This window comes from Rhinatrema bivittatum, chromosome 2 (genome assembly GCF_901001135.1).
Source record: "Rhinatrema bivittatum chromosome 2, aRhiBiv1.1, whole genome shotgun sequence".
Classification (NCBI taxonomy): Eukaryota; Metazoa; Chordata; class Amphibia; order Gymnophiona; family Rhinatrematidae; genus Rhinatrema; species Rhinatrema bivittatum.
In genome coordinates this window covers 222,644,095-222,662,711 of record NC_042616.1, presented here as the reverse complement: position 1 = coordinate 222,662,711, position 18,617 = coordinate 222,644,095, and the positions used below count along the sequence as shown (strand labels likewise).

The following is an 18,617-nucleotide window of genomic DNA, read 5'->3' as shown; positions in this document are numbered from 1 at the left end:
GCCAGTGGAACTTCATTTTCAGGATTTTTGCCTCTCAATTGCAAGTTCAGTTTAGCAAGAATACTATTTTTTGGCAGGCATACCTTTGGGCCCCCATCACTGATTTTAGAAGAGTTTTCTACTTTTGAAAAACTGTTGTAACCCACACTTCAGTGGGGAGTCACCTTCGGCAGCTGCAAGGTTGGGGAAAACCTTTCTGCAGCCTCGGAGCACCAGGATACAGCCCAGTGGGGAACAGCAAGGCTCTAAGACTTGCACTCAACCAGGAAAAAAAAACAGAGGCCCACATCAAGGTGGTGTTCCATAAAGAAAGGCAGAATTTATTCCTGAAGTCAAAATGAAATGAAAATCCAGCTTTTCACTTCCAATCACAAAGGTTACTGACAGTCCTATCCACTTCAAAGCTGACCACTTTCAGGGGGGCTTTTCCAATCCCACCCTACCAACTCTCCAAGTGCAGCTCTGGAAACTGCTCTCTTCCTATAAAATCTCTGTCCCCAGCTGCGGGCTTTCCAAGGCAGGAGAAAAGATCCCAGCTGCCTGAGGGACTCTCTCTGCTTGGAAACCTTCTCTGGCTTCTTCAGCACTTCCAACTCTCAGATCTTCTCAAACCCAGAACCACTCTAGACACCAACCCAAGCTGGAAGCCTCAGCCTCAGTCTGCAGATGTCCGACTCTTAAGAGTCTCTGCCCACAGCTCCTTCAGCAGCTCCAGCTCCTTGAGCTCATACCCCAAGCACATCTCCAAGACCCTCACCACTTAGAAACGTCCTCATGATAACCATACTCCGTATCTAGCAGCCAACAGAGGGCCACACTGCAAAGATGAAACTGGCCATAATTAATGCAAAGATACCTGGCAGATTTTTTTATAGGTAAATCAACACTATTTGAAGAAAAACTGAGAGGCAGATTTACCTGACATTAAATTTAAAAAAATCAATGTATTTGTTATAAAGAAGCTTTTATAGCTTGTGAAACCTTTTATGGAACCAACAAAAATTGTGCCAGTTTTATCAAGGCCACTCGAACTCCTCATCATAAAAGAAGACAGAAGAATATGAATTACCTTTTCATTTGATGAAATTCAATATTTTATTAAAGCTATTATAGTATATATTGTATTAGTTTAGTCTGTTGTGAAGGAAAGTTAGCTGCTAATTGTGACATTTTAGAAACCCACAATCCTTGTCTGTGTTGCACTTCTCAGGGTGAACAAGGAGATCTGGGATTGATGGGATTGCCAGGTACAAGAGGACCAATGGGCCCCAAGGTTTGTTAATCCAGGTGTTGTATTTTCATACATTGCTTTCTGCCTAATGCTCTTTAGACAGCTGCTGCTCGTATGGCCAGTCCAACTCCAGACTATAGGAGCTGCACTCAGAAAATATTCTGATACATTGTGTTGTCTTTCAGTTGTGGTCAGTAGAATACTGTACAAATATGTACATGCTAATACCTGAAAACTCTGGAAGAGCCAAGAGAGAAAAAAGGTTATAATCGAACTCCGAAGTGCACTGGAGTAAAGGAAAACTTAGGAGGGAGAAACTTGATCTGTTGTCATATTCTGACTAGGTTCTTGGCAGGTTCTGATAATTCTAATTGAACTAACATAGGAGCTATAGTAAGTTGTTGTGTATGAGCTTTTGAGACCACATAACTCCCTGCTTCATACACATTAAGATCAGTCTAACATGACACCCTTAAGAAATCATCAGATTTGACTCTGCCCAGTGTTGTAACCTCCAAACTAGAGGTGTATGTTGACTTGTTCTTTAAAAGATTCAATTCTGACTTCATCCACCAACAGCAGGAAAACTTCCACTGTAACTTCTCACTTCTGGAAAAATGAGCAATAAAGACACTAAAATTCAGTAAGCGCTGGTGGTGCTATAAAGATCCGAAGGGGTCTGTTTGGTCTCAGAAACCTCTGAATAGCAATAGTATTGCATAATTCTTAGGTTATTCCAATAAAACTCTGTACATAGTGCAAATAATCCTGTTTTCCCCAGCAATAAAGCAGATACTGGAATTCAGATTTTGACAAGACATGAAGAGGGCACTTTTATTTATTTATTTAAAAATATTTCTATACCGTCTTTCACAAACAAAGTTTGACCAAAACGGTTCACAAAGTTCCAACATAATAGTAAAATCAAAAGAAAAATATGAATAGCTAAACATAAAATGACTAAAACAAATACTGTATAATTAAAAAAAAAGAAAAAAATATAGATGAGAAAAAAAATACAGTATATATTTATGAACCCTAATTCTAAAAAGTAACTATACTATTTTACGCAAAACAGGTAAAGTCAGAAATTTAAAATAAAATAAAATGAAATATCACAAATATTTTGCATACTTAAAAATATGCACCTTAGTTTGATAACTAACAGACAGATGGTGTGACTCTTAGGAGTTAACTATTCTTTCCATCTTGTTCTCCAAAAGCTATCTTGAATAGATGCGTTTTTACTGCCTTCTTAAATTCTTTATGGTTGGTAATTTGCCTTAAGGAGTTGGGAAGCGAGTTCCACAATAAAGGGCCTGCCACCGAAAAAGCTCTTTCTCTGGTTATGTTTAGTCTCGCCAGCCTAACTGAAGGAACATCAAGCAGGTGTTTATTAGCCGATATGAGATGTCTAGCAGGTTTATATAGTCGTAATGTAGTACAGAGCCAAGTTGATTCCGGATTGTATATTAGAGAGTGAATTAAAGATAATACTTTATATTTCACACGGAATTTAATGGGAAACCAGTGTAGATTAAACAAGATGGGAGAGATGTTATGTTTCATAGGCGAACCTGTCAATACCTGAAGGTGACTCTGTAAATGAACCAATAAAGTATATCAGATAGGATATCAAAGCAGAATCATTAACATTAGTGCTGCCTTCAACATGGCTGAGTTTTTATCATCTTTATCTAAAATCAGGGCAGGCCCGGCGCCACCAGGTGTGCAAACCATGCAATTGCACAGGGCAGCAAACCCGGTGGGGTGGCATCAGGAGCAAGGAGATGTTGCCAGTGAACTTCATCTCATCGGTGGCCTGGAAGAGGAATCAGCTCATGAGGCTGCCAGTGGACCTCATCTCACTGACAGCCCAGAAGAGGATTCGAACCATGAGGCCGCCGGTGGACCCCCATCTCATTGGCGGTCAAAGAAAGAAGAAGCCCATTCTCCTTCTTCTCCAGAAGATGTGCGGCTGGCACATTTTCTTGCTGATCTCACGATGCACGAGATCAGCATAGAGGAAGTGCTAGGTGCCGTGGTTTGATTAGCGCGAGGGCCAGCACATGAAAAGGAGTAGTAGAATGGCTCCCAGTGGTATGTAAAAAAGTGGTGTCCTTGGCATGTGTTCATGGGGACCAACAACAATATCCCACCAGACGAGTACACCTGAAGACCCCGGCCAGTTAAGGGATGATGGTCGGACTACTTCCCTGGTTATCTTACCCCATGATTATTGGGTGAGATTGCCTGAGTTTCAAGGCCCTTTTGGATCAGCATACAATTGGTTTGCATAGCCACTACTCTGAAGAGCCGGGGGCTCAAGTGCCCTTTCAATGGGAGGACCTGGACTTAATTCATAAGGTCGCTAAGCCTCATTACCCCTGGCAGCAATGCTGTCAGGACAAATACATCTGGGGAAGGGTAAGGTCCATCCACAGGCCTGGAGGGGCGAGGTGATTACTCAGCAGCCAGTCCCACAGAGGAGGGCAGAATCGCTCACAAGGCTATGGCTGAAGAGGGTGCCAGAGAAGATCTGAGATAGTATGCCACGGTTGATGCTGTCAAGGGAGGTCTCCCTTGTACAAAGGGATGCTCATCCTGGCACCATACTTACAGAAACACATATAGGGCAGTGCATCAGACAGAAACATTTCAGACTTTCTGAAGCCAACCAAATCTCAACCAGCACCCCAAACATTTCCCCTAGACAAACCTATTTGTTGTAGTCACAAGCAGCCTAGTCTGCCTGTCTTACTTTGCTTTTAACAAGACAGTATTTCTCTTCCCTTTCTCTGCATACCCAAGTTGTTTTCCTCCCCTTCATGAAGAAAAGCCTAGAGCCCAGAGGCAGCAAAAGGATCTAGTCCAAAATAAAAGCCTGCTTAGAGCTATTTATATTGACCAATTATGATGAGGGCCTTTCAAATGCGCACCAGTGCCAGTATCCAGAATACTCTGGTGCAGACTGTACTGCCTTTCTGACTTTGCTGATAATCACTTTCTTTGCGTAGCTGCGTACTGATTGTGATTTGAATTGCCTTCATAGTGGTTACCATGTCCCAAACCTGTCTATATTGCCTGTATGTTTTAGATACATTTGCATATATTATGTCTTCAGTGTATTCCAAAGAGAATTAGATTATCACCTCTTCTTCATTTGAAAGATTCATTTCTGCCTTCATCAACCTCATCCCAGATATTCCTATAAATTCCTACTGTATTCCGCTTCTCAGATGTGACTGTTGGTTGAATGGTTGTGAAGTACTCTGTTTTCTTATATAAATAGAGGAATAGCTTGAAAATAATGCAAATACATAATCTGTCCACTATTTTTGTAGGGATTTCCTGGAGCTAAAGGAGAAAAGGTGAGAGTAATCCTTTAATATTCTCTATCAGATGAACAATATCTTTTGCAAAGAATATTCCTATAAATTGTTTGGTATCATGCAACCCAGCCAATCACAGTTCAGATAAAGCCTGGCTTACCAAGTGCTTTCTTTTATTCTATACCTTTGGCTGAAATCCTTGGCAAATTAGACCCATGGATTTTATTACTCTGATGCTGAGTCTTGATTTATATTTCAGCTGAGAGAGTGCCTTGCATGACCCAACTGTCCTGCAGTTTGGCTAAAAGTGTCCATTTATTTCCGCCTGCCTTTCAAACAATCCTATCCAGGAGTCCGGAGGTAGGCAACTCTGTCCTCGAGTGCTGCAAACAGATCTAGTTTTCAGGATATCTGCAATATGCATGAGATATATTTACATGCATTGCCTCCATTTTATGCAGATATCCTGAAAACTAGACCTGTTTGCAGCACTCAAGGACTGGAGTTACCAATCTCTACAGTAGCCCAATATATTGGAATGTGGGACTGGGACTCATGATTCATGGAGCTGGGAATCAAGGCTGAAAAGCTATGGCTTAGACAGAACCAAGCTACAAGAGGTTTTATATAGAGAGTTAAGCATTTTGCATTTATTGTACTTACAATCTAGATTCATTTCATGAGCAGCAGGCTTATTCATACCAGTTGTGCTGCTGACATGTATCATGCAGCATAACTGTATTTACCGATGCATCCCCACCCTCACTGGGGACCACCTTTAGGCACTGCAGGGGTGGGAAAGGCTTTCTGCAGTCCCGGCACAGGGTTCTTTCCCCTGAAGAAGAGCAAGTGCTTGTGGCCCAAGGGGAGACTCACACCAAAAAAAAAAATCCAGACCATGTCCAAAGATGGTGTTATAAACTAAAGAAGGACTTTATCTGTGGGAAACCCAAAATGGACCAAAAGTCAAAAGTTCAGAATAAAAAACAAGATCGTCAACAAATACAGTTCACAGTTCTCAGTACTCCCACAGTTCTTCATCTTATCTCAAAATCCCACAATTGTTGTTCATATTTCTTCTCAAAACTCTTCAGCTCAGACCAATTCTCAATGCTTCCCCACAATCTCCTGCTGAACCCCCCATCTCTCTCTTTGGACTCCCCAGGAAGGAAAATTGTAACAGAGACCAGACGTCTTCGCCTTAATGCCTCTCAAACTGGGGCTTCCTTAGGCAGAATAGGTGTCCTCATAGACTGAAGGGATTCTTATCTTCCCAGTGGGTCCCAACAGTACCAGAATGGATTCCCTTCTCCCACTCTATCAGAGCTCCTCACTCTTTCTTCTCCACTTACTTCCTCAGACTCCAGACTCTCACCTCTGTGCCTCGTAAGAAGCACTTTTATATCATACTCCCAGCCCAGCCCTTTGAGGGAAAGCCCCCACCTTCAGTCACTGTACTAAACTCCCACCTACCTACATCTCCCATTACAGGAAAGCTGTACATTTTAACAATAGCTCCTGTCTGGTAAACTTTGAAGCAGTGATTCTCAGCCCGGTCCTCAGGGACCACCAGATCTGCATACATTGGAGGCAATGTATGCATATATATTCATTAGGAGTACCCTGAAAACCAGACTGACCAGGCAGTCCCTGAGGACTGGGTTGAGAAACAATGCCTTAGAGGGCTTTACACCAATAAGTGGATTGTTGTAGCAAATAAAGCTGAGGTGACTACACATCAGTTGCACATATCAAATAGTATGAATAAAAAAGAATGTTACTAAATATTACAGAATATAGAAAACATTCAGTTAGGATTGAGATTGATTGTAGACAAGTTGATATATTTAATATACTCAAATGAACATGCAAAATGCACATTGGGATATTGCTTTCTGCTTGCACCCAACGTAAAGAGTTGAGAATTGTAGCGGAGAACACGCTAAATATAAGTACTGAAAGCCAGGTTGTAGTCACCAGTAGACTGATGTATTAACCCATGGTATTTCTCACAAGTTATCTTCTATTTTGCAAAATTTTGCTACAGATACAAATGAGTTCATTTTCATCCATAGCAAATTTTCACATAAAATGTTCCCAGTCATAACAATACACAAAACATTTTTTTTCATTGGTAGCCCCATTTTGTTCACTGTTATGCCTGGGAATGAGTAATTAGATCTACCTTTTGAGATCTGTCAGGTACTTGTGACCTGGATTGGCCACTGTCAGAGACAGGATGCTGATCTTGATGGATCCTGGACTGACCCAGCATGACAATTCTTATGTTCTTATGTTCTAAAGGGGCAATTGGGCCCATTATATCTCCTCACTCCGCTAGTAGCAAATCCTTTGTGGTCCTAGTGGACCCTCCCACTCTGATTTGCAACCCCTCATGGAGTGTAAATGTCAAAGAAAAGAGGCTCAGTAAGACCTACCCCCTTCCCCCCCCCCCCCAAAAAAAATGCAAAACATTTGAATTGGGGTGCCCCAACTCCTCCCCAAGCTTACTCCATAGTAGGGGTGGTCTTCAAGAAACAGGAGAAAACCCCGTTTGCTCCTGCCCTGCCAATGCCATTTCTCAAAATGGTGCCAGCCGACCCCTGGTACTTCTTTGCCCCACATGGCAGCTGAAGAAAGCGTTTAGCCTTCCTTTTAACATAAATTACCTGTGGGCCGATACAGTAAAAAACGCGGAAGAGCGGGCGAGCACCCGCTCTCCTAGCGCGCGCACAGGACACTCTCCTGTGCGCGCGATACAGTAAAAAAATTTATTTAAATTAGGCCCAGCGGTAAAAAGAGGCGCTAGGGACACTAGCGTGTCCCTAGTGCCTGTTTTCGGACAGGAGCGGCAGATAGCCACTGGTTCAGAAACCGGACACCAGCAAAATTGAGCATCCAGTTCTCAACCCGCGAGCTGCAGGCTTATTTCAAATTTATTTATTTATTTTTTTTACTTTTTTAAACTTTCAGGACCTCCAACTTAATATCTCCATGATATTAAGTCGGAGGGTGCACAGAAAAGCAGTTTTTACTGCTTTCCCGGTGCCTGGAGAAATTAGCGCCTACCTTTGGGTAGGCGCTAATTTCTAAAAGTAAAATGTGCGGCTTGGCTGCACATTTTACTTGCTGAATCGCGCGGCAATACCTAATAGGGCCATCAACATGCATTTGCATGTTGCGGGCGCTATTAGGTTCGGGGGGGTTGGACGCGCATTTTGGGCGCACTATTACCCCTTACTGTATAAGAGGTAAAGCTAGCACATCGAAAACGCGCGTCCAAATGCCGGCGAACAGTGCGCTCCTTCGGAGCTTTCCCTGCACAACTTTATGGCATCGGAGCGCACTGTACTGTATCCGCCCGTTGGATACTCTGTTGCAATTATCTATGCAAGTTTATTATGCATCTGCCAAAAACCATCTGCCAATCAAATCATCCAAATAATGCTTATAAAATGACTCACACTTCAGTATAAATTGGCAGACTGCTAGTCACCGTAAGAGAGCTATGACAGCCCCAGTCACTATACTGATGTAATGTACATCTCTGCATGCAGCACATTCTGCTTCTTTGATTTCAGAGCTGGCTTATTCTTTTGCTTCAGTTTAGTACAACTGGAAATGACTGCCTTTTCCTCGAAGTAATTCCTTAGCACTCATGGCTGATGATACTCCAGAGTCCAGGAATCTTTTGGGTAGATGATGCTGTTGAGGTAGATGAGATGCTTCCAGCATGACTGCTTTTTTACCTGTTTGGGCTTATAAACTAGTTTGGCTGCCGGTCACAGTTACTTCCATGCTATAAAGTTGTGCAGGGAAAGCTACCTTGATAACTTTAATTAGATATTCAGCAGAACTTACCCGGCTACGTGTTCCATGGAACACGACTACCTGGATAGCATTAGGATAGGGTTTACTCAGCTAGCTTTGTCCACGGGCAGCACTGAATTGAATGTCACTCCCTCAGAAAAGCCACCTCTTTATACCAGGGTCAGTTGTGTGCGGACCCTGAGTTACCCAGGCAAAATGTAGTCAGGGAGAGGGAGAAAATATTCAAAATATCTACAGTACCTGAATGACATTTGCTCTGAAGTGCCTGAAAGGTGGAATATAAATCAAATAAATAATCTGTTTTGTCTGGCTAACTCCAAAAACTAGTTGGACAAACCCTTTGAATATTGACCTCAGCATTTTCAGCCGTGAGGGATGGTACTGTCTCTGGACGATTTTCTTTCTTGGTTTCTTTGCATAGTGTTTCTATTTGGTTGAGTAACTTAAAATACATATTTGTTGATTACAGCTATTATGATTGATGATGTTTTGAAAATTACTACTTTAGGCATTCTTTGAGTGAATTCACATTGGTCACATATAAGGGCTTCGTCAAGAAAATCTTTGGTTGCTAAAATGCTAATATGACCACTCAGATTCAAACAATCAGATCAATCAAAATATCAGTTATTAGTTCAGTGTTAAGAACATAAGAAAATGCCATACTGGATCAGATCAAGGGCCATCAAGCCCAGCATCCTGTTTCCAACAGAGGCCAAACCAGGCCACAAGAACCTGGCAATTACCCAAACACTAAGAAGATACCATGCTACTGATGCAATTAATAGCAATGGCTATTCCCTAAGTAAACTTGATTAATAGCCGTTAATGGACTTCTCCTCCAAGAACTTATCCAAACCTTTTTTGAACCCAGCTACACTAACTGCACTAACCACATCGTCTGGCAACAAATTCCAGAGCTTTATTGTGCATTGAGTGAAAAAGAATTTTCTCCGATTAGTCTTAAATGTGCTACTTTCTAACTTCATGGAATGCCCCCTAGTCCTTCTATTATTCGAAAGTATAAATAACCGATTCACATCTACTCGTTCAAGACCTCTCATGATCAAGACCTCTATCATATCCCCCCTCAGCCGTCTCTTCTCCAAGCTGAACAGGCCTAACCTATTCAGCCTTTCCTCATAGGGGAGCTGTTCCATCCCCTTTATCATTTTGGTTGCCCTTCTCTGTACCTTCTCCATCGCAACTATATCTTTTTTGAGATGTGGCGACCAGAATTGTATACAGTATTCAAGGTGCGGTCTCACCATGGAGCGATATAGAGGCATTATGACATTTTCCGTTTTATTAACCATTCCCTTGCTTTTTTAACTGCTGCAGCACACTGAGCCAACAATTTTAAAGTATTATCCACTATGATGGAACCTAAGATCGTGTAACTACAGCAAGGGTTATTTTTCCCTATATGCAACACCTTGCACTTGTCCACATTAAATTTCATCTGCCATTTGGATGCCAAATCTTCAAGTCTTGCAAGGTCCTCTTGTAATGTATCACAATCTGCTTGTGATTTAACTACTCTGAATAATTTTGTATCATCTGCAAATTTGATTAACTCACTCGTCGTATTCCTTTCCAGATCATTTATATATACATATATATATATATATATATTGAAAAGCACCGGTCCAAGTATAGATCCCTGAGGCACTCCACTGTTTACCCTTTTCCACTGAGAAAATTGACCATCTCTCTGTTTCCTGTCTTTTAATCCACGAAAGGACAACGCCTCCTATCCCATGACTTTTTAGTTTTCGTAGAAGACTTTCATGAGGGACTTTTTCAAACGCCTTCTGAAAATCCAAATACATTACATCTATCGGTTCACCTTTATCCACATGTTTATTAACCCCTTCAAAAAAATGAAACAGATTTGTTAGGCAAGACTTCCCTTGGGTAAATCCATGTTGACTGTGTTCCGTTAAACCATGTCTTTCTATATGCTCTATGATTTTGATCTTGAGAATAGTTTCCACTATTTTCCCCAGCACTGAAGTCAGGCTCACTGGTCTATAGTTACCCAGATCACCCCTGGAGCCTTTTTTAAATATTGGGGTTACATTAGCCACCCTCCAGTCTTCAGGTACAATGGATGATTTTAATGATAGGTTACAAATTTTAAGTAATAGATCAGAAATGTCATTTTTTAGTTCCTTCAGTACCCTAGGATGCATACCATCCGGTCCATGTGATTTGCTACTCTTAGTTTGGCCTACTACATCTTCTAGGTTCACAGTGATTTCGTTCAGTTCGTCTGACTCATCACCCCTGAAAACCATCTCCGGAACTGGTATCTCCCCAACATCCTCATTAGTAAACACGGAAGCAAAGAATTCATTTAGTCTTTCTGCAATGGCCTTATCTTCCCTAAGAGCCCCTTTAACCCCTTGGTCATCTCAAGGTCCAACCGACTCCCTCACAGGTTTCTTGCTTCTGATATATTTTAAAAAGTTTTTATTATGAGTTTTTGCCTCTATAGCCAACTTCATTTCAAATTCTCTCTTCGCCTGTCTTATCAATGTTTTACACTTAACATGACCATGCTTATGTTTTATCCTATTTTCTTATTTGTGGAAGTGTTCTTATTTGTGGAAGTGTTAACGCTATGTTTCAATTTTCTTACCATATTACTTCATTGGGTCAGAAATATGTAACCTCAAGAAAGTGAGCAGTGTATACTGAAAAAGGACATCTACTGGGCAGTTTCTCCAAATGGGTTTATTTTGCACATACCTTGTCAGGAATGAACCTCATTCGTAAGCCATGACATATTGGAGATTATCTCAATCTCTCAAATTTACTGATAATGCCCTTCTTAGTACTTGCATTGTACCAAAGAGAGCCTCCTTCTGGCAACATATCAAGATGTGCTTGAAAATTCTTCTTAATCAGACTAATATGATTGGGACTATTTCTGTATCTTTCTGCTACATTTTCTTGGTTTCTGATTCATCTCTTGGTACTTAAGGATCTTTGCTTTCTCTATGCGTCCTACAGAATAATTGCTGGGTACCGACACCTCCATCAGCAATGCTGTTTTCACTTCAACATGTCCTGGAAAGTAGTTAAGCATAATGTGGGTCACTATAGTGGACACTTACAACAATTTGGTCTCTTTTTGGTAGGGAGTAGGGAGTATGGTTTTGCTATCAGAAAGAACTGTTTTCCTCCTTCTACTACCTCTGTAGACAGAATGTCAGTAAGTAATCTTTCTTGAAAATGGTATTAACCAAATTGGCAGTAGCTGAGCAGTTAGGGTATTAAACCATGAAACAGGTTTAAATTGCATATCCCCTCTACATCTTTCATGGTGTTCAGCCTTAAACAAGTTCCCATCTTTTGTCCCTTTTCATAAATCCCTTTCTGTCCTCCAGTCTTCAGTCTGCCCTTCACTGCTAAAGAAGCGACTGTTCTTGGCAGAGATGGCTCCATATAAAGTAATTGTGAAATGTTTTGGTGCCCTGGCCTAAGCGTGGGTCTCCTACTGAAGTGATAATTGCCTTTGTGCTTTCACTCTCATTTTAACCAGGGATTCAAAGGAGAAAGAGGGGACTTAGGCCTTAAAGGAGACCAGGTAATTTCTTTTGAAATCTTTTACAAGTGTTGCATAAATTAGATCGTTTATCTTATTCAGAAAGAAACTACTTCATCAACTGTTGTTTTCCTGATGAGTAGATTCTGGATTTCAGTGTCTGATGAGATTTAATATGTTTATTTATTTATGTTTAAATCTTTTCTATTAAACAATAACAGTTGAATACAATACAAGATACCTGGGAGGGGGGGGGTATAATCTGCACCCCCCCTCCCAGGTAATCAACAATTGTTTCCATCAAACAAGCAGTTATCCCCCCATTCCCTTTCCTTCAGAACAAAGCATCAGGGTGTATCTAAACACATCTCCCCCATATTACTCTTGACAATTAGAAGTAGATGTATTGTTTAAAATCAAAATTCTGGCTCGCGGAGACAGAGACTGTAAGTAAGAGTCCCAAATTAACAAAATATTTTATGCTTCCTTGTCATGTCCGTGAGTTCTATGTATTTTCCCCACACACATGTACTAGGTATTAAATTACAAAGTTGTCCAATTCCAGGTGACTCTCGCAACAACCAATTATGCAAGATGCATTTTTTAGCCAACAGGAAGACCTTTCTACTCCAGAGTTTAACGTATCTAGACATAAATTTCTACCCTTTCAAATCTTCAAATAGGAAAGGTTGCATTGTGCACGCTATGGCCACCCCAGTTACATTACCAATATAGTTTTGTACCCCTTTCCAGAAAAATTGTATACGTGAACACTGCCAGAAACTATGACCTAATGTCCCCATCTCCTGACAGCACCTGACACACATACTAGAATCTGTTAATGCACTACGAAATGCCTGGACCCGGGAACCATACCCTACTAAAAGGAATTTAAATTGGGTTTCCCTCAATGATATATTCGGAGTGATCCTAGAAGCCCTTGAAAGACACGCAGATATATACTGGTCAAATAGATCCACTCCCAGTTCAGCCTTCCACCCTCGTATTACCGAGGGGTAGCGATAGCCCACTGACTCCTGTTTTGAGTGCAAGCATTTGTACAAAAAAGATATAGAGTGCCGGTCGGGATCTTCTGTATCAAATAAGTCCAACAACGTTTCCCTATCTTCTCCTTGTAGTGCTACAGCATTCAGTGACTGTAGGTAATGTTTCAGTCACTGCAGGCAAAACTTTGCGATTGTGAAATATTATATTTTTCACAAAGATTATGAAACGTTCTTATATTCCCTTCTTCAGTGAGAACATGAAAAACCAGGTCTATCCCCCTGGCATGCCATTCTCGAAATGCCTTAGTCAGATACCCAAGCGTGAAGTCAGCATTACTGACAATTGGCAGGAAATGAGACAGTCAATAATCTGAATTTAGTTTTTTATTAAACCGCTTCCACATTTTCATAATGGGGGTTATAATCATACCGTGCTGTGAATGTTCAGGTAATCTATGACGTGTGCTATGAAGGATATATTGCAAGTTCAGAGGCATAACTAAGGTACTTTCCCAGTCAATCGAACTGTAAAACTTAGTATTCATAAGCCAGTCAACCTACATATTGTAAGTTGCATGCCATGTTGTACAGTTTTATGTTTGCCAGTCCCCATTTATTTATTGTTTGTGTATTTAGCTCATACCTATTTATTGATAGTTCAATGCGAGTTAAATTACTACTACTTGTCACTTCTATAGTGCTGCTCAATGTACATAGTGCTATAAAAATACAAATGAGTCCCTTCTCGGTAGAGCTTACAATCTAATCGAGACAAACATACAGGGCTAAAGAGACTTTGGGAATTTCTTTTATTAAGAAAATGATTAAAAATTAATGAGGCCGTAAGGAGGATCATCAGGGGTGAAGATTTAAAAGCAGCCTCAAAAAGGTGGGTTTTTAGCCTGGATTGAAATAAGGTAAGAGAGGGAGCTTGGCGCACCAGCTCCGGAAGTCTGTTCCAAGCATACGGTGGAGCGAAGAGGAAAGCACGGAGTCAGGAATTGGTAGAAGAGAAGAAAGTACAGGAAGCATTTTCCCTGCCCCCAGAGGGCTTACAGTCTGAGGGCCCAATTTACTAAGCATTTTTCCCATAGAGAAGAAATGGGAGAAAACCTTTAGCACCTAGAGCCTTAAGTCTGTAAAAAGGCAATGGAGGGAGAAGCAACTTGCCCGAGGTCAGAAGGAGCAGCAGTGGGATGTGAAGCCTGGCCTCCCTGATTCTCAGCCCATCACTCTAACCACCAGCCTACTCTTCCCTCTTACTACTTTCAACAAGCATGAGCTCCTCTAAGCAGCGGCTATCTGAGCATTTGAAAATGAAGATAATTCCCTACAAAACAGGGATAGACTACAGAAAATCTTGAAATACTTCCAGCTAACAGTATCAACTGTCAGAAACATTGTTACATGGAAATGTTGAAGTCAAGACGGGATCTGGTGTAAGCCCCTCCCCTCCCCCAAAGTCATTAAAAAAAAACCCTGGGGGTGTGCGTAGACCCCTTTTTTCCCCACCCCCACTCCCCCACCACCCTTGAAGGTGGCTGCTGTTCAAAAATTTTTTAAAAGTTTAAAAGTCTGTGCCAGGTCCCGCCCCCAATCCCTCCCCTTCATTAAAAGCTCCAGCCTCTGGAGGCAGGGACCCCCAGCCCCGGATCCCCTCTTACTCACAAATAAGCCCCTAGTGGTTCAGTGGAGGCCGTCTAGGCTCTGGCTCCAGCAGCCGCCATTTTTCACCATGGCACCGACCCTCAGGCTGATGCCATTTTGAATATTTGTACGGCTCTACAACAAAATGGCATCAGCCTCAGGGTCGTCCAGTGCCACTGGGCAACCGGGAATTGGTGATAACCTGAGTGACTGGGAATCTCTTCTGCCCCTTTCTACACTGACGACTCCACAGAAGGGGTAAATGCAAGCTGAAGAGCCTCTGTTTCAGCGGCTGCTTTTGTGTTGCTTTTCAAACGAAGCAAAAAACATCTGGATTCCTTTGGTTAAGTTGATTTTTATTTTTTCCAGTTTGTATCAAACCGAAAATTGACTTTTTCATTCTGAAATGTGCCTTTGTGGGCTACCTTGGTATATCCCAGTTAGAACCCCAGGTAGGCCATGGCCCTCTGCTGGGAATGCAGCTCCAATGAATGTGCAGTTCATTCATTCTGTTTGTGTGAGTCTTTGAGTAAAAAGACACCGGCTAATGTTTGTCAGCTGAACGCCTTCCGCCTGAGATTCTTAAGCACAATTTGACTGTTTTTGTTTTATTTTGCAGGGGTTTATGGGCCTTCCTGGAATGCTGGGGCAGAAGGTAAAGTAATCTTCCGTAATCTGACCAGTCATAAACTGAGAGGGATGACTCAATGAGTTTAACTTAATTTTAAACTTAAACCTGTATGGGTGGCCTTGGATTTCAGCTGCACAATAATCAAATATCAGTGGACATTTCTGTTTCACTTCTAATATTTTCAGAGAGGGATTTTCCATTTCTTTTTTTTTTTGCTTCCCTTTTAACTCCCTCCTGCCGGTTTGTGTGCCTTTACAGTCTGTATATTCTTATGTCCTGCCGTTAGGGTGCGAACATCGCCGCAAAGCGTCTGTCTGGACAGCACCGCGGGTCATTAGAAAATCTCGTTATAAATAGAAATGTTCATCTTGTTGCCCGTCTTTTTCCCTTTCAAGGGGGAAATGGGTCCAAAGGGAGAGCCTGGGATCCCAGGGCACAGAGGGCCCACCGGACGGCCAGGGAAGCGAGGCAAACAGGTAAGAATGGCCGTGTGCAGACTTTGCACTCTGCGTTTATGCCAGAACGTGTGAGGCCGCGTGGGGGGTTAGAACATGTGACTGTGGCTGGCTTTTAGTCCGGACGACTTTGTATTGTGTTAAATCTCTATTATTTTATTAGACCAGTACCATAGATGGATGTTATACTGGAGGCTGGATCGGAGGGGCTAAAGTGAAAAATTCCACTCGCCTCCCTCTGAGCCCAAATAATGCATTATGATCCCCGACGCCAACAGCTGAGAGCATTGTTGTCCCGTGAGCTACGGATTTCCACCAGACAAAGTGTAGTTTATGCTTGATTTACTGAAAGCTGAATGGAAATGTTGATTAGCCAAGCTCCCTGTGACATAATTTGTTCCCTGCTCCCCCCGAGACCTTGGCATGTAATTACAGGAGGGCAATCCCCATCTCTATCTGGCTTGTTTTCTCGCCTGCCAGTGCTACTCTTCCTCCACTGTCCTAAATTAAGACTTCCCTATTTGCAGTGAGCCAATATTAGGTTTCTATGTGTTTAGCAAATGGAGCTGTCATTTCATTAAATTAGTAACTGCGGTTTGCCCAGCCTGAGAAATATCTCCCATGAGAGTCCCACCAGAACAACCGTGAACTTTTACCCTGTCTGATGCAATGTAGCAAATTCATGTTCACTGTCTATGTCTGCTGCGTTATACGTCTGATTGAGTGTTACTGCAGGAAACCCTGCTAGCTTTCTTCCATTCTCCTTTCTCTCTAACCTTCAGGAGTATTTTCAGCACTTGCTCTCTTTCTTCATCCTGCCAGCTTCCTCCTACTTTCTCGGGGCTTCTAGCACAGTCAGAGCTTGTCTGACTAAAGCTTTCATTCACAGCTTCTCAGGGTTTTTTTCTCATTTTGGGGCCAATATAATTAAAAAAAACCCATGCTAAAACTGGATTTAAATTTTAGCATGGGTTTTGCTTAGCGCCGATGATAAAAAAAAAACAAAACAACAAACAAAACAGGGTCCTCGTGAGATGCAGTAAACTAATGGCATACACATGCCCTATGGGTTAAACAAAAGCATGCTGTACAGAAGACTATACTTTTTAGAATTCTGAAAGGGGATTGGACCGTTCGTTGTCAGCTGACAGTGGAGGGACCAATCCGGCACCCGTGAGCGAGCAGCCTTGCCCGCAGGAGGTAAGACCTCTCCGGATGGGATTGCCTGGGGGTGAGGGAGTTTTGGACTGGCCTAAGCTGCTGCTATTACATGGGCTCCATGGATAGGAGGAGGTTCTGGAACCCCTCTTTTTTTTTTTTTAAGGTGAGTGAGAGGGAGGGTTTGGGAAGGGAAGGGAGGGAGGACCTCACTACGCCAGCCCAGCCAGACCCGATACAAGTCTGACCTGCTCCAAGCCCAGCACGACTGAATCCCGACCCGACCTGAGCCTGGCCCGGACCAACCCAAGCCCAGCCAGGCCTGACCCGGCCCAACTGGAATCGGTCCGACTTTTTTTTCCCATGCCCTCCTGTCTACCACTGGGAAAGTTAATGTTTGCCTCTGAGAAAGTGTTAAATTTCCCACGGTAAAAGAAAATGGGTTAGGCAGCCTCCTCCTTAGTGCCTCCTTGCACTGCAGGATAATATGTGATAAGGCTTATTACATACCTAGGAAATGTTAGCATAGAAAAACCAGAGTAAAAAGCTGTGGTGAGCTTAGCCCTGCTTATTACATTGCTTTCTTTTTTACCGCCTTTCTTCCCTCTGTTACCCGTCTGTCACAGAGACAGTCCTCAGGAGGGGGGCTGTCTCTGGAACCTGGTATGTATGCAGCGTGAGTCTGGTCGGTAGGGATCACCGTCGAACAATGGATAAGAATCTCTTCTCACAGGGGCTGTGACTGCCGCCTCCGCAGCATCCCTGGCCACGATAAATGTGAGGAATTAAAGACCAGACCCAGGAATGAAACACAAGTCGCTTCTGCATCGTGGCACATGGCACTGCCACTGAGCTACCAGTAATTTTTTTTTTAATTGAACTATGACTGCGACAGTCAAATGTTGCTCTCAGTAGAAACTTCCCAAAACCAGTCAGGACTGCATATACAGCTATTTGCTGACTCCTGTTTTACCATTTAGCATTTTATTTAACTAGCAATGCATCAAAGATACTCTGTTAAAAGAGACTAGAAAGTCAAGTTGTTGCAAAGTCATCACAGAACATCAAATGCAAATTCTCTTTAATTTATCATTTCTAGAAAACATTGTTTTAGATAAACAGTCAGTAACTAAATGTCTATAAATTTCATAATTTTATTTTTCTTAATCTAATAAGGGGCAAAGGGTGCACACAAACCATTTTCTCATGACATCCGCCAGCTTGTCTTCATTATTTCAAGGCTTATCTGCTGGCGGACAGAGCAGGAGAAGTGAGCCATGGTTGTCAGGCCAGTGTCATTTCTTTGTGCAGGCTGCCAAACTCCTCCTGGAAGATTTTGGCACAGGGCTACAAATGTTATTCACCATGGCAGTAGCTGCAAATTGAGATGTGAGTGCTGCATTGGATTAAGAGTAATCTTTCTCTCCCAGTCCTCCTCGGACAGCTGAGACGTTTGTGTTTGCATACTACTAACACAAAGCACTTCACATGCTAACTGGCACGTTTCAAATTTTGAACACAAGAGCATCAAGCTTGGAAAATCTGAATTGCTTATAACATTTCAGATTTCAAATTGAAGCAGGCTACGGGTGAATTGAAAAAGCAGACCAAAAAAAACCAAACAAAACTAAGACAGGACAAGCTGACCCATGCTGGGACGTGCAGCTAGCTCACACATCCCTGGTCAGCTTCAGGAATAGCTTTTTGTGGGTAGCAGACGTTGGGTTTTCTTTGGTGACCACTTATTCCTTCCCCTCTTCACAGGCTGAGCT

General features: G+C 42.3%; 1 protein-coding gene across 1 annotated transcript in view; it reads left to right on the top strand.

Annotated features, from left to right (window-relative positions):
• Nucleotides 1-18,617, top strand: part of COLQ (collagen like tail subunit of asymmetric acetylcholinesterase) — a 193,976-nt gene that overhangs the window by 100,512 nt on the left and 74,847 nt on the right. The window contains exons 7-11 of the mRNA XM_029589208.1: nucleotides 1,211-1,273; nucleotides 4,576-4,602; nucleotides 11,945-11,989; nucleotides 15,221-15,256; nucleotides 15,628-15,708. Coding sequence (XP_029445068.1) covers nucleotides 1,211-1,273; nucleotides 4,576-4,602; nucleotides 11,945-11,989; nucleotides 15,221-15,256; nucleotides 15,628-15,708 — 252 coding nt within the window. The remainder of the gene's footprint in view (nucleotides 1-1,210; nucleotides 1,274-4,575; nucleotides 4,603-11,944; nucleotides 11,990-15,220; nucleotides 15,257-15,627; nucleotides 15,709-18,617) is intronic.